This window comes from Rhincodon typus, chromosome 14, assembly GCF_021869965.1.
Source record: "Rhincodon typus isolate 14 chromosome 14, sRhiTyp1.1, whole genome shotgun sequence".
Classification (NCBI taxonomy): domain Eukaryota; kingdom Metazoa; phylum Chordata; class Chondrichthyes; order Orectolobiformes; family Rhincodontidae; genus Rhincodon; species Rhincodon typus.
In genome coordinates this window covers 35345785-35362892 of record NC_063345.1, presented here as the reverse complement: position 1 = coordinate 35362892, position 17108 = coordinate 35345785, and the positions used below count along the sequence as shown (strand labels likewise).

Genomic DNA, 17108 nt, shown 5'->3' with positions numbered 1-17108 from the left:
TGGTTTCTTTGCACAGATGCTGCCAGACCTGCTGAGCTTTTCCAGCAGCTTCTGTTTTTGTTTTTGTTTCTGATTTCCAACGTCTGCAGTTCTTTCGGTTAAAAGAACATACTGTCTGATTTGAACCACCAACCTTTGAGACATATGGCCTATACACTCAGCATCTCTCAGACCCTAAAATTGATATTATCCCATTACTCATTTGCATGACCAACAGAATGTCTGTTTAGCTTGAAGGCAGCATCCTGTAATGTTGGATACCACTCGTTGTTACTGCATTGTGAAAAAGCTATTGTCACCTGTTCCTCATATTTTTGACATACCTCACTCTTCCAGTGTAATCAGAGAGATTTTTCAAGACCAGAAGTGACAGTCTTAGTCTCATTCATGCATTTGCATGATATACAGTGAAAATGCTCCGATCAGAGCAGCTATTGCCCTGCAGCATGGTTTTAATGTGCTCTATTTCATCAAAGTTTGTGCAGTGAGTAAATGTTTTGGGCCCTATTTATCAAGGTGACAATAAATCTAATCTGATACTTCCGTGTGCTATTGGAATCTCAGCATATATATTGACCAGTGAAGGTAGGCTTGCAGTAGACAATAGAAGATGGTGACCATGACAGATGGTGCAAGACAAAAAGCTTTGAAGTAAGTTTTCTGTTCAGCGACACTGAAGTTTTGTACTATCAAATGACTGATCGTATACTGATAGTTCATAGGGAAGTTAATTATTTTCACTATAATTTATTTCCTTCTGCTTTTTCTTGAAGGTATCATCTTTCAGAGGTGTTGATTGCTTTTGTATGTTGCTTCAGTGACAATTATTCATAATGCGTGTTGATGGACTCCACCATTGTGTATTTACTTTCCAGGTTAACTCCACTAGACATTCAGCCTTTCTGACCCAGAGAGCTCAAGTCTTCAAACTTGGCCAATCCAATTTCGGTACTAAATGGTTAGCTGAATATAAATGCCAGTATTTATTGAACTGGAAAACAAAATTACAGTGCTTTACTCCTGTTGAGATTTCTACATCAAAAAAGTTTGAATTATCAAGAAACTAAAGATCAGTGTTTAAGAGGCTTTTAGAAAAACACATGAATAAGCAAAGAATGGAAAGGTGTGGACCATGGGCAGGCGGAAGGGATTAGTTTAATTTGGCATCATGTTCGGCACAACATGGTGGGCCAAAGGGCCTGTTCCTGTGCTGTACTGTTCTACTTTTAACAGTTGTCCAGTGTATAAAGTGCAATTTATTGGATTGGGGAAATGTGATATTAGGTTGGTGTATGTCTGACTCTGAGTTTGCCTCCTTCCTGTTGCCAGGTCTCTACACATGTATCTGTAATGTCACACTAAAATGCATAGCCTGAATAGATGAAAGTTTTGTAACTTTGGAGTGTTATTTTGTACTGGAGTTTAAATGTATTGGGACTAAGCAGTGCCAAGTTAAGAAATTTGCAACAGTGGTTTTAAGGATGACTTATTTTTCCCCTGTAGAGTGGACTCAAATCATCACTAAGTACCTTTGGGAACAGTTACAGAAGATTGCTGAGTCTTATCGAGTGATGTCTTCGCAGAATTGTGGGACACCAGTACAACCCACAGTGCCTGAAGTGGAGCAGGCCATGAAACAGTGGGAATATAATGAAAAGCTGGCTCTTTACATGTTTCAGGTAGGGTAATGTGTAACATTGTACATACAAATGTGAAATATAGTAAATCCTCAGTATCCATGAGTTCAGGACTCGTGAATTTGCCTATTTGTACCAAATAGTAATTAGCAACAAAATTCAACATCCATAGCAAAACTCGTGTGTCTGCAATTTTTAAACCTATTCTTAACCTGTATTTTTAACGGGCTCTGCACTCATGACTTTCATCATTCATGGGGTTCTCAGAAACTGAACTCTCGTGGATATGGAGGAATGACTATAAGTGAAAGAACTGTAAGTTTTCTTCAACAGGACAGCAGTAACATTGAAAATGAGAATGGTGTAATACTAAAAGTTAGAGCAATAAGATCTATGCTTGTTTTTTTGAGATAATGAAAGATTTCCTTCCAACTCAGATCGTGAAATTCAAATCCTACTGTGGTATGTTGTGATCTTAATAAATCTTGTAGCTTAGGGGCTAGCACCAGAAAAGATGAAGGTCATTGTCTTTCTCTCCATGGATACTGCCAGATCTGCTGATCTTCTCCAACACTTTGGTTTTGTGTAAAAGTAAGGATATTATCCTTCAATGGTGAGACTACATCTTAAATATTTTGTTCAGCTTTGGCCTCCTTAGATAGTAAGACCATAAGACATAGGAGCAAATGTAGGCTATTCATCCCATTGATTCTGCTCCACAGTTCAATGAGATCACGGCTGATATTATAAGAGTTGTACAGCATGGCCCTACTTGTCTATGCTGACCAGCAAATGCCAAACTACCCTAATCCCAGTTACCTGTACATGGCCCATAGTCTGCTATGTCCTGGCATTTTATGTACTCATCCAGATGTTTCCTAAATGTTGTGAGAATCTCGGGCAGCACATTCCATATATCTATCACCCTCTGAGTGAAAAGAAGTTTCTCAGATCACGTCCAAACCACTTTCTCCTCACTTTAAACTCATGCCCTTTGGTCTTAGACACATCGGCTATGGAGAAGAGATTCTCATTGTATTCTGCTGTGCATTTCATAATTTTGTAGACTTTGATTGGATCACCCCTCAGCCTCACCTGAATGCACTTTAAAAATTCCACCCCATCTTATCCTTTCACACGAAGGTGATCCCAGTTAATTTTAGCAAAGTTGAAGTCCTTTCTGTAATTTGCCTACATATTCATTCCTCTACCTCAGTGTGACTGTTGGGAGGCCTGTAGTATGGCCCCAGCAAAGTAATTGCCTTTTTTTATTTCCAAGCCTTATCCAGATGGCTTAATTTCAAGACACTTTTAGGACTGACTCTTTGCTGCATTGGAGGTTTTCTTTATCAATAATGCAATGCCCCACCCCTCTTACTCTTTACGCCTCTCCCCTCCCCAACATCACGCCTGAAGTTTCTGTATTCTGGATTGTCGAGCTGTTCTGTCCTTCCTTCAGCTGTGTCTCTGCGATTGCAATGATGTCATATTTCCAAGTGATGATCAGTGCTGAAGTTATTCTGCTTTACCAGTAATGCTCATTGCATTAAAATAGGTACAGCTTCTAGCCCACCCATGTGGGCCTTATCCTGCTCCATTCTTCTATACGTGCTGGATTGTCCTACTATTCCTTCTATACAAGACAAACAAGGGCAAGATGTATACAAACAACAGTAGGGCCCTGGGTGATGTTGTCAAACAGAGAGCCCTAGGGTTAAGGGTATGTGGTTCTTCGAAAGTTGCATCATAGGTAGACAGGGTGGTTAAGAAGGCCTCCGTGGTCGTGCCTCAGACCACTGAGCATAGGAGTTGGAATGTCATGTTGCAGTTGTACACACAATGACGAGGCCACTTTTGGAGTAGTATGCGCAGTTCTGGTTGCTCTGCTATAGGAACGATGTCATTAAATTGTAGAGGGTTCATAAAAGATTTACAAGGATGTTGCCAGGACTGGAGGATTTGAGTTAAGGAGAGGCTGGATAGGCTGGTAATTTTTTGCTGGCGTGTGGGTAGTTGAGGAGTGACGTTATGGAGGTTTATAAAATTGTGAGGGGCATAAATAAAGTGAAGAGCAAAGATCTTTTACCTAGTGTAGGAGAGTTCAAAACTAACAGTCATATTTTTAAGGTGAGAGGAGAAATATTTTAAAAATAGACCTGAGAGGCAACTTTTTCACAAAGAGGTTGGTTGGTATGTGGAATGAACTGCCAGAAGAAATGGTTGATGCAGGTACAGTTATAACATTTAAAAGACATTTGGATAAGTTCATGAATGCCAATAGTTTAGAGAGAAATGGGCCAAATGCAGAAAGATGGGGGTAGTTTAGTTTGGGAAACTTGGTGGTAATGGACGAGTTATAGAGTCATAGAGTCACACAGCACAAAAACAGACTCATCAGTCCAACTCGTCCATGCCACCCAAGTTTCCCCAAACAGAACTAGTCCCATTTACCTATGTCTGGCGCATATCCCTTTAAACCTTTCCCAATTATTTTTCTGTCCAAATGTATTTTAATTGTTAGACCAAAGGTTCTGTTGCTGTGCTATATGACGTCTTGACATGATCTGATTAGACCTTATTCCTGAGTTTCCTTCTACTCTGTGCCTCATACCCCAGCTAAATCATTTTAAAACCTCTCCAACAGCATGAGGAAACTTCAAGCAAGGATATTAGACCCATTCTGGTTCAACATGTACAACCGTACAATTCTGTACAACAGCTTGTACAGGTCCCACTTAACCCCGGAGCTGTCCCATGATCCAAAAGTCTAAAGCCCTCCCTCCTACACCATCCATTTAACCAAGCATTCATCTGACCTATCTTCCTGTTCCTGTACTCAGTAGCACCTGGCACTGGAAGTAATTCTGAGATTACAGCCTTAGTAGTTTTCTTCCATAATCAACAACTGACTCTCTTCAACTCCTGCTGCAGGACCTAGTTTCCTTTTGTTAAACCCATGTCATTGGTACCAACATGCACCATGACTGCTGGCTGTTCATCTTCCCCCTTCAGAATACCCCGCAGCCGCTCTGAGACATCCCTGTCCCTGACCAGAGAGGCAACATATCATTTGAGAGTCTTGCTTGCTGCCACTGAACTGCCTGTCAGTTCTCCTTACAATTGAAACTCCTATCACTAAAGCTTTCAGAGTCTTTTTCCACCCATGCTGTGCAGCAGAGCCAATTGCGGTGTCGCAAACCTGTCGCTGTTTTCCTCTTAGAGGTGTTTTGTGATTCATGGGCAAGGACTCCCAGATCCCTCTGTTCCGTAGTGTTCTGCAGACTTTCTCCATTTAAATAACGTTCACCTCCTCTGTTCTGCCTGCCAAAGTGCGCACCCTCATTTCCCCACATCTTATTCCATCTGCCAAGTTTTTGCCCACTCACATGTCTGTATACGTTTGCAGAATCTTTATGCCACCCTTATATAAGGAAGGATGTAAATACTATTGGAAGCGATTCAGAGGAAATTTACTGGATTAACATTTGGAGTCATGGCTTGTTGTATGGGATAGTTTGAATAGGCTTGACCTATTTTCACTGGAGTTTAAAAGAATGAGAGATGACTTGATTGAAGTCTAGAAGATTGTGAGTGGCTTTGACAAGGTGAATGTGGAAAGGATGTTTTGCTCAGTCCAGAAGTAGAGACTAGTGCTTTTAAAATTAGGGTGACCATTTTGGAGCAGAGATGAAGGTTGAGAGACTGGAATACTCAGCTTTAGAAGACATTTGAGGTGGTGTCGTGGAGTATTTTTAAGACTGATGCAGATAGATTCTTGTTAAACAGGGAATCGAGAGTCAATGGGAAGTTGGAATTCGAAACACAAACGGGTCAGCAATGATATTACTGAATGACACAGCAGGCTCGAAGGTTTGTCTGTTTTTGCTTCCCCTTTAGAGTTTTAGCTTTCTTCCTACCAAAATAAATCACTTTGCATTTCTTCATGTTGGGCAGACCGGTAACAGATGAAGTACATTGTATCAGCTTATTTATGTACTTATTGAAGTTTAATGCTATCCTTGTCACTGTTCATATGTTTTCAAGTTTTGTGTTATGTTCAATTTTTTTTAGATTGTGCCCAACCAGACAAGGTCTAAGTTATTCATATATATCAGGCAGAATAAGGACGCCATTGCTGACCCTTGTGGAGCCCCACTACAAACCGACCTCTAACTTGGAGAATGTCCATTATCCACTATTCTCTGTTTCCTGCCACTTGGCCAGTTGTATATTGCTAAGCATGTTGCTACTGTTCCTTTTATTCTGTGAACTATAACTTTACCCACCGGTCTGTTGTGTGGCACTGTGTCAAATGCCTTTTGCATGCCCATGTACACAACTTCAACAGCATTGCCCTGATCAATTCTTCCTCTCTTTTTTTACTTCAAGGAACTGCAGCAAGTTAGTTAAACACTATTTTCTTCAATACCAAAGTTAAACTGACTGGCTTGTATTTGTTGGGTGTGTTTCTAGACCCTTTTTTTCCAACGAGGATGTAATGTTTGCAACGTTCATTTATATAGCTCTAATTTTCTTGCTTTGGCTACAGGATGGAATGCTGGATAGGCATGAGTTCCTGACCTGGGTACTTGAATGCTTTGAGAAGATCCGGCCAGGGGAGGATGAACTTCTTAAGTTATTGCTCCCACTGATGTTACAGGTGGGTAAATTTTGTTTGGGTCTGCTATTCTTGGTGATTAGAGTTTTACTGTCTGTTAAAATAAATACAGGTAATTTAAAATTTTAGTTGAAATGTAAAGGCTTTAATTCTGTTTAAGGATTAATAGCATGCAATCGCCAAGCTTATTTAATTTACTGATGTCATAATAAAGGGAATTTATTTTAATCCAATGTGTTATTAATGATGTATTAGTACACTTCTTGTGAAATACTCCTAAGTTATCAATTCAAACTGCTCAACCATGATGATGCAGCTCCAGGCAGATGACATAACCTATATGTGCTCTGAAGAGGAATCACATTACACTTAAAACATTACCACTGTTTCTGTCTCCGAAGAAGCTGCCAGATCTGCTGAGTTTCTTCACCACTTCTGTCCTTATTTCAGATTTATGGCATCTGCAATACTCAAATTCTTATTTGAGCTCCAATTATATATTAGGGTTTTTTGAAAAGCAGCAAGACATTTTTAAGCATCAAGCATTACTCTTCACTGAAATCCTAATGACAGTGCTGTCAATATTGTTACATATATTAGTGTACAAATATGAGTGTGGCTCTAATGTATCAAGTCACTCTACAATCATCTGTAAAGATCTAATTGTGACATACTAAAATCTAGTACACATCTGTAACTTTTATTTTGTTTTTCTGCTCTTTGTAGTACTCTGGAGAGTTTGTGCAATCTGCCTACCTGTCAAGACGCTTGGCTTACTTCTGTACCCGACGACTGTCCTTGCTGCTTGGGGATAGCGGTAGCAATACCGTAACAGGAGGACACCAGACCCATGTTATGGCAGCACCCACAGGAAATGCTTTGCCTCCAACTCCAACACCACCAACTAATGGGGCTAGCCAGCCTCAATCTCCATTCATGGATTTTTATATTTGCCCACAGCATCGCCCAGTTGTGTTTGGATTAAGCTGCATGCTTCAGGTACATCAGAAGTTTAGTTTTCTTTTTCTTGCCTTTAATTGGGCTAATGCCAAATAGCCATTAACTTTCACATTGAAAACATTGTCAAAATGAAACAGAAGCTCTATTAATGGATCAAAAAGACAATTTTTATTAAGCTCTAAAATTATGACCGGAATAAAAAATTATTTTACAGGATATGGATATCGATGGCTGGGCTTTAGTTCCTTGCCAATCCATAATTACTCTTGAGAAAGTGGTTTGAGGCATATTTACGAACCACTGCAGTCCATTTGGTGTAGGTACATCCACAGAAAAGAGTTCCAGGATATTGACTCAGTGACATTGAAGGAATGCTGATATAACTCCAAGTCTGAGTGGTGTCTAACTTAGAGAGACCTTGAACATGCTGCTGATCCCATGCAACTTCTGATCTTGTGATACAAGGTAGTAGAGGTTGTGGATTTGTAAGATACTGTCAGTGGAGTGTAAAAATGAATTACTGAGTGTATTTTGTACATGATACACACTGCTGCTACGGTGTGCCTATAGTGGAGACTATGAATGTTGAAGGTGGTGGATGGTGTGCCAACGAACTGGGCTGGATTTTGTCTGTCATTTTGAGTGTTAATGGTGCTATACTCATTCAGACAAGTGGAACCTATTCCATCGCACTCCTGATGTTGTGCTTTGTAAATGGTGAGCAAGCTTGAGCGTCGGGAGTTACGTCTGTTACCACTGAATTCCTACCCTTCAACCTGCTGTTTTGGCCACAGTATTTATGTGGCTAAAGCTGTCAAGTGTTTGGTCACTGATTAACCGCTGGGACATGAATGACTATGGATTCAGCAATTATAATTATGTAAGCTATCTTCAGCCATATTGTGTGGCGTGAATCAACTTATCTTAAAAACTGGCATATGATACTGAGATGGGTCAACACTAGGCACTTGTGGCTGAGGATAGTTACAAGTGCTTCAACATTGCCTTTTGCATTGATGTGCTGGGTTCTCCCATCATTGAGGATGCAGCATTTTTGTGTCCAATATTCACAGCTGGATGAGACAGCTCCACAGAATATTGATCTGATCTGTTGGTTTTAGGATTGGGTACCTCTGTCTGTCTATTGCATACTGCTGCTATTTTTCGACAGATAAACGTCACGTGTTGTAGGTTCACTGGGCTGGGACCTCTTTTTCAGGGATATCCTTTCTTGCTTCTGGCAAGTTCTCCGACACTCTTCATTCCAACAGGATTTAACCCCTGATTTGATAGTTGTGGTAAAGTGGAGAATATTCCAGACCATAGAGTTACAGATTGTAGTTGAATACATTTCTGCTGCTGTTGATCTGTGGTGCTTTGTTGATGACTAATTTTGAATTGTTATATCTATGCTAAATCTGCCTTATTTAGCACAGTGGTAGTACCACAGAAAATGGTGAAGGGTATGGATAATATGAATATGGGACTTTGTCTCCACAAGGACTGTATGGTGGTCACTCCTACCAGTATGATTGTGGGCAAACGCATCCGGGACATGTAGATAAGTGAGGAAGAGGCCAAACTGGTTTTTCTCTCATTGCTTCTATTACAACATCTACCCCAGGTCCAGACTGGCAGCTATGTCTTTTAGGATTTGGCCATCTCGGTCAATAGTGGTGCTACTGAGCTACCCTTGGAGATGGACATTGAAGATGCTGACCGTGACTATATTCTGTGCCTTTGACATGCTTAGTACTTGATTTGTTCAATTATTGAACAACATGAAGGAGTACTGATTCATCAGATGTGGGGGAAGCTGTGCATGTAATGAAGAGGATGTATATTTTCCCGCGTTTGAAATGATGCTATGAAACTCCATGAGATCCAGACCTGATGTTGAGAACTCCCAGGGAAATTGTCTCCTGGCTGTATGCTACTGTGCTACCACCTCTGCTTGTTTTGTCTTGCTGGTGGGAAGGACATAACCTGGTGATGTTGGTGTCTGGGAGGTTGCCTATAAGATGTAAATCAATAAAGACTGACTCAATCTGTGTTTGGACCTTTATTCTAGGACAGAAGTTGAAAAGCAAGTATCAGCCAGGTTGCATTCGTAAAACCGTAAGGTGTAGGAACAGAAGTAGGCCATTCAATCCATTGAGTCTGTTCTGCCAGTCAATGAGCCTTAAATATACTTAACAACACAGCCTTTACACCCCTCTGCAGTAGAAAATTCCATAGATTCACTATCCTCTAAGAGAAGAAATTGCTCCTCATCCGTGTCTCAAATGGACAGGACCCTACTTTGAGATTATACCTCCCGTCTAACACTCTCCCACAAGGGGAATTAACTTTTCTGCATCTACCCTGTCAAGTCCAGTAAGAATTTTGTACATTTCAACAAGGTTGCCATTCATTTTTCTAAGCTGCGATGAATGCAGACCCCTCCTGCTTAACCACTCCACACAATAAAGTTCCAATGTTTCTGGGATCAACCAGACTGAATCCATTGCACGCGTATGTTCTTGCAATCAAAGTACATAACATCACATTTTGATACATTGTCTTCCAAGATTTTGCCCACTTGTCTAACCTCTGTGCAGACTGTTTGTGTCCCTGCTCAAGAGATTATGTATGTTAGGTAAGGAAAGATCATAGAATGCCCACATTGCAAAAAGACACAGTTCGGCCCATCGAGTCTGCATCTACCTGCCAAAGATCATCCCGCCCTGACCCAGTCCCTACTCTGATCCCATAACTCCGCATTTACCATGACTAATCCACCTAGCCTGCACATCCCTAGTCACTGTGGACGATTTAGCACGGCTATTCCACCTAAATGCACATCTTTGGCTGTGGGAGGAAGCCATGATGCCCATCATAAACCAGGGGAGAATGTCCATCTCCACATAGACAGTCCCAAGGCTGGAATTAAACCTTGGTCCCTGGTGCTCTGAGGCAGAAGTGCTAACCACTGTGCTGCCCAAAAAGGAGGAGGATTTGACTGATGCTACCTTTTAGCTAACCGCCTGTATAAAATGAATTTAGGTGTTTACCTGATCGCTGTGATCAACTTTGTTCCAGTACAGTTCTAGCAGCACTGCTGTCTTGAACTTTATATCTGTTCACTTTCCTTGCACTGTTTTTATCACCAGAAAGCTGTTTTTGCTTTTGTTTTGCCCTAGGGAGAAATGGCACCCCTATGGACTCACCTGCTCTCTTCACTAGCCATAAGGAACTACAGTAGCAGAGAGAGAATTTGTTTGGTTCCTAAACATTGCTAGTGATCCTTAATAAAAATTGTCCCCTTTCCTACATCAAGTAAGGATTACTTATGATCTTTGCACATTGAAAGGCCTGTAGGCACTTACTGTCTTAAATCACATGACAAGTTGCCATTTGAGTGAGCCACGGTTGGACACTTAGTGCCCATAAAATCAAAACACAGAAACAAGTTTGGAGTTGCAGGAAGAAACTCGGGAAGATTTCCGTCGGAGATATAAACTTAAGACAGTTGTGCAGAGAAAGATGTGAAGATTTACTGTTGTGAATGACGGTTGGCTGCTTGTTTTACAGAGTATAGTTTTGTGTTGTCCAAGTGCATTGGTGTGGCATTACTCGTTGACTGATTGCAGAAATAAGACTGGATCTCCCCTCGATCTTTTACCCATAGCGCCATCCAGTCTGCCCATGCCAGGAGGAAACTCTACATTTACCCAACAGGTATATGAGATTCTCTTGTATAAAAAATGTTGTCTAGGTTTCAGATGTTTTTCCACATTTAGATGTGTTTAATAGATGTAGATTGTTATGAAACTTCATTTTATTCTTTTAACAGGTCCGAGCTAAAGTGCGGGAAATTGAGGAACAGATTAAAGAACGAGGTCAAGCTGTGGAGGTCAGGTGGTCATTTGATAAATGTCAAGAAACTAATGCAGGTAATGGAAAATCTTAATATTAGGAATGTTTCTTCTTGCCAATTTTAAGTGGACTGACTCCAGAATTAAATTTTGCTTGTTGAATATTGAGTATAACCAGTACAGTAGTAATATAATTTGTAGAGATATGAAAATACTGTTAGGCCTAACTTTCTGATCGATCTCAACACTTACCTATGTGCCTTTTCAATGTATGTTTTAATACTTTCTTTCTCAAGAAATGCAATTATCTCTTATTTTAAAATATTAGTTGAGGGATGTCGATATCACTGATAGGTCAGACTTTATTACCCAACAATAATTGTGCTTGAAAAAGTGGTGGTGAGTTGCCTTCTTGAATTACTGCAGTCCTTAGGGTGTAGGGACTCTCGGAGTGCTTTTAGAAAGGAAATTACAGACTTTCAACCTGTGAAAATGGAGAAGCAGTGATGTAATTCCAGGTCATGATATATATGGACTGGGGGTAAGTAGGTCATGGTATTCAGATACATCTAATGCTCCTTGTCCTTGTCGGTGTTAGAGGTTATGGTTTTGGAAAGTTCTGTTGGAGAAGGCTTTGTGAGTTGATGCAGTGCACTTTGTAGATGTTACGTACTACTGCAACTATATGATGGAAGAAAAGGGAATATTGAAGATGGGTGAGGTGTCAGTCAAGTGGGCTGCTTTGTCCTGCTGGTTTCAAGATTCACGAGTGTTGTTGCAAATGAAGTCATCCAAGCAGGTGGATAGTATTCCATTACATTTCTGAATTGTGCCTTGAAGGTAGTGGACAGACATGGGAGAATGGAGGCAAGTTACTTACCACAAAATTCCTAACCTCTGATCTGCTCTTTTAGCCACAATATTTACATGGCTGGTTCAGTTCAGTTCCTGTTGAATAATGAGCCTCAGGATTTTATTGTGGGAGATTTCAGCAATGGTAATGCCATTTAATGTCAAAAGGAAATAGTTAGATTCTCTCTTTGTTGAAGGTGCCCATTGCCTGATGTTATGGGGCAGAAATTGTATTTGTTATTTATCGAACCAAGCTTGACTGTCATCCAAGTTTTGCTACATGTGAACACTGGCAGCTTTAGTATCTGAGGTGTCGCGCATGTTGCTAAACATTGTGCCAACATCAGCGAACATTCCTACTTCTGACTTAATGATGGAGTGAAGGTCATTGATGAAGCAGTTAAAGATGTTTGGGCTGGCGCACGTCACTGAGGACCACCTGCCTTGAGTTGGGGCTGAGAAGATCGAACTTCAACAACTGTAATTATCTTCCTTTGTGCTAGCTATAATTCTGGTAAAGAGCATTCCCCGGATACCCAAATCTCCAAATTTGCTAGGTTCATTGAAGCTATACTCAGTCAAATGCTGCCTTGGTAACAAGGATAATACTCTCCTCTCAAATCTAAAGTCCAGCTCTTTTGTCTGTTTATATCAAGGGTATAGTGAGATCAGGAGCTGAATGGCTGTGGCAGAAACCAGATTGCACATCTGGCTGTTGCTGAATAAATGCTGCTTAATGGCACTATTGATGATTTTTCCATCACTTTGCTGATGATCGAGAGTAGTCTGAAAGCATGGTAATTGGCTGGAGTTTTGTGCACAGGATCTACCTGAGCAATTTATGCCACTGTCGGGTAGATGTTGAAGCTGTGCTGGAGCTTCTTTGCTAGGGTGTGGCTAGTTTTGGAGCATAGATCTTCACTAACATTGCTGGAATGTTGTCAGGATGCATAGCTTTTGCAATATCCAGTCCTTTCAGCTGTTACGTGACATCCAGAGTGAATTGAATTGGTTGAAGACAGGCATCTGTGATGCTGGGGACATGATGAGGACGCTGTCGTGGATCATTCGCATGGTATTTCTAGTTGAAGTTGGTTACAAATGCTTCAGAGTTGACTTTTGCACTGTTGTGTTGGGCAACGCTATTGTTGAAGAAGGGAATATTTGTCTATATATGTCCACCACTATTCGTGACCGGATTTGGTAGGACTGCAGAGCTTGCATCTGATCTGTTGTTTGTAAGATTGCTTAGCCCTGTCTTTTGCATGCTGTTTCTCCTATATGGCATGCAGGTAGTCCTGTGTTGTAGTCGTAAGATTGACATCTCACTTTTAGGTATCTCTGATGATCCTCTAGCAAACCTTCCTAAACTACTCCTCAAACCAAGGTTGGCCTCCTTGGTTTGATAGTAATGGTGGAATAAGGGTCTTGCTGGGTCTTGAGTTTACAGATCGTGATTGAGTACAGTTCTGCTGCTGCTGATGGCCGACAGTGCTTCGTGAATGCCCAGATTTAAATTGCTTGATCTGTTTGAAATCCATTCCATTTTGGACAGTGGTTAAGCCAAGCAGCACCATGGACGATATGCCCATCGTAAAAATGGGAATTCATCCTCTCAAGGAATGTGAATTAGTTATCCTATAAATACTAGTATAGAAAGATGCATGTTTGACACATTGATATATTGCGGTATATTAATGAGGACAAAGACAAGTAACTTCTCTTGTTCGTTCCCTCACCATCTGCTGCAGGCCAGAGCTAGCAGCTATGCTCTTCAGAACTCAACCAATTTGTTAATAGTGGTGCTTCTGACCTGTTTTGGTGATTAAAGACCTCCAGAGTACATTCTGTTCCTTTGCCATCCTTGGTGCTTCTTCCAAGTGATGTTCAGCATGGAACCGTACTGAATCATGGGATTGTTATAGTGCAGAAAGTGGCCATTTGGTCCATTGAATCTGAACCAGCTCTCCATTATGTATTAGTAGCATTTTCCTGTATTTTTCCTGTAACCCTGCACATTGTTTCTATTTAAATAATCATCTAATGTTTTCTTGAATGCCTCAATTGACTCTGCCTCCGCACACTTCCAGGTGGTACATTCCAGACTTCAGCGCTCATTGTCAGTAAAGTGTTTTTTTTAAGGATGTTTGCTAATTCTTTGAGTGGAAAAATTTTCTCCCTTCTTTGCCCGGATTTGTGGATTTGAAAACTTCTATCAGATCTCTCCAAGGTTAATGGTTCCATCTTCTGCAATCTCTCCTCATAACTGAAGTCTCTTATCCGTGGGATAGTAGGAACTGCTGATGCTGGAGAATCTGAGATAACAAGCTGTAGAGCTGGATGAACACAGCAGGCCGAGCAGGAAAGCTGCCGTTTCGAGTCGAGACCCTTCCTCTGAAAATTTTCTGAGGAAGGGTCTCGACCCGAAACGTCAGCTTTCCTGCTCCTATGATGCTGCTTGGCTGGCTGTGTTCATCCAGCTCTACACTTTGTTATCTCTTATCCCTGGTACATTTATGTGAATTTCTTCTGCACTCACTCCAATGCATTCATATCCCTGTGCAGTATGGTACTCAGAACTGTACGGAATATCCCAGCTGATCTCTAACAACAATCTGAAGTTCAACATAACCTCCTTACTCTTGTACTTCATGCCATATTAATCAAGCCCAGGATACTGTATGCTTTGTTAACTGCACTTTCAATCTGCCACCTCAGTGTTCAATGCACATTTTGCTTCTGCACCCCTTTTAAGCATTGTACCGCCCCTTTTTTTATTATCTCTCCATGTTCTTTCTACCAAAGTGCATCACTTCACCACTATCTGTATTGTACTTTATCTGTCTTCCATCTCATTCTAGCAACTTATAAGTGTCCTTTTGGAGTTCTACATCTTTTCTCTCAGTTTACAATGCTTCCAAATTTTATGTCAACAAATCTATCGTCAAGATTTGCAGCCTTGCAAACTTTGAAATTCTTTCCTGCCCATCAATACCAACCCTTGGGAACTTCATTAAAAGCTTTCCTCCCAGCTTGGAAAATATCAATTGGACATTACTGTCTGTTTCCCATCCTTCAGCAAATTTTGTATCTGTGTTGCTACAGTCCCTTTTGTTTCATGATCTGTAACTTCTCTCAAAAGTCTATTATGTGGTCTTGCATTGAATGCATTTTGAAAGTCCATGCACATCACATCAACAACGTTAAACTCAGAGACTCTATCTGTTCAATAAACTTAACAACTGTAACAATGAATTCTGTCTCGAATAATCATTTCTAGATGTTTCTGCACGGCTGAAGTTTAGCTGATTGGTCAGGAGTTGCTGGGCATAATCTTACAACCGTGGGTACAATGTTTGCACATTTCTAGGAACCTGACTTCTCCCATAAATTTAGTGAGGACTGTGATTTTGGCCAGTGTCCCTGCAATTTCCACTCTTTCTTCAGTATCCTTCGATACATTTCATCTGGTCCCAGTGTCTTGTCAACTTTTAAGTACCAACAGTCTATGCAGCACTGATCAATTTTGAACCCTTCTTAGGATGCAGGTTCCTCTTCTGTTATCATGGTCTGGGTCACATCTACCCCTTGGTAAAGGCAGAAGCAAAATTATAATTTAACAGTTCAGCGTTGCCGCTTGCCTCCATGTGTAAATGGACTTTTTTGGTCCTAAGAGGCCCTACTCCTTTCATCACTCTTTTCCTATTGATGTGCCTGTAGAAGACTTTGAGATTTCATTTTATATCGATCGACTATCTTTTCTCATAATTCCTCTTTGCTTCTGTAATACGCTATCTTACCTTCCCTTTGAAGCTTCTGTATTTTTGGTGTTCAGTTGTGTTTTTTACTTGACACCTGTGAGAAACACTCATTTTCTTATCTAACTTAATTTCTATTTTTTTTTTGTCATCCAGAGAGGTCTGAATTTCTTCCCTCTTTCCTTTTTTTGAGGGAATACAACTCTGGACTGTAGCCGTACCATCTTCTTTTTGAAAGCAGCCAGTTGTTCAACTGCAATATCTATTGTGAACCTTTTTTTTCCTAGTATTTTTGGCCCAGCACCTTTCTTAACCCATTGAAGAGATCCCTGCCCCCCCCACAACCCATAATCATTCTTACTCTGGATTGCCTCTTGTTCTTTTCTATCATTGTCCTGAACCTACTAACCCTTGATCATCTTAGTCCACCTCATTTCCAAAAGTTAGGAATATATCCTTCCAAGTTGGATTGGATGAATATTGATGAAGGAAACTTGCCTGAACACAGTTTAGGAAGATTTGCCCTCCTCTGCCCTTACCACTACCACTGTCCCAATCTTCATTCAGGTAGTTGAAGTCCACAATTCTAACCACTGTATAGTTTCAGCACCTCTCGGTTATATCATTCCAAATGTGTATCTCTACATCCTCCCCACTCGTAAGTGGTTTATAGACTACACCAAGCAAACAACTGGACACTTTTTTTTTTCCTTGGCTCTGAAAGATTGATTATGAACTTGAGCTGCTGGTGCATCACCTTTTTATCAGCACAAAAATGTTCTCCTGAACCAAAAACATCATAGCACAGGAACAAAATGAGGAGCAATCATTTCTGAATGCTCTCTTCCCAAGAATATTTAACATCCAGTTCTGCCCTTCCAAGCCCCTGCTGTCAGTTATTGCCACAATGTCATATTTTAGCATGGCAATCCAAAATGGAAAAATTGATTTGTGAATAACCCCCCAGGAGATTCCAGCACTACCTACTGATTCATGATTCATCTGCTGATGTGGAACTACAGGTGGTAATAGACAAGACATCTCCTTGCTCATGTTTGACCTGAAACCATGAGATTGTGGTTTGGAGTTGATGCTGAGGACTCTCTGGGGAAACTCCTTCACATTGTGCTGTCACCTCTGGTGAAGCTGTCCTGTTGATGGGGCAGGACATATCCAAAGGTAGTGATGGTGGTGTCTGGGGCACAGTCATTCGCAAAAAAAATCATACCTTACAGAGACTGGCAGTCTCTTGCTTAACTGGTCTGTGGAATTGTTCCCACCAAGCTGCGACAAGGTTCTGTGTGTAGTGATTGGTATCGGCATGCTAATCACGGCATTGAATTCCAATTCCAGAAGTCGCTGTTCAAGCGGGCCTCGGGTCTTTGCAACAGTAAAAAAAAAAATGGAGAAAAGACCGGGAACAGAG

At 40.9% G+C, this 17108-nt stretch overlaps 1 protein-coding gene across 3 annotated transcripts in view; it reads left to right on the top strand.

Annotated features, from left to right (window-relative positions):
• The window catches only part of med12 (mediator complex subunit 12), a 194248-nt gene that overhangs the window by 27110 nt on the left and 150030 nt on the right, over nucleotides 1-17108 (top strand). For all 3 annotated transcript variants that reach the window (XM_020530169.2, XM_048605066.1, XM_048605065.1), the window contains 5 exons: nucleotides 1504-1679; nucleotides 6187-6297; nucleotides 6982-7254; nucleotides 10789-10935; nucleotides 11051-11150. In XM_020530169.2, coding sequence (XP_020385758.1) covers nucleotides 1504-1679; nucleotides 6187-6297; nucleotides 6982-7254; nucleotides 10789-10935; nucleotides 11051-11150 — 807 coding nt within the window. The remainder of the gene's footprint in view (nucleotides 1-1503; nucleotides 1680-6186; nucleotides 6298-6981; nucleotides 7255-10788; nucleotides 10936-11050; nucleotides 11151-17108) is intronic.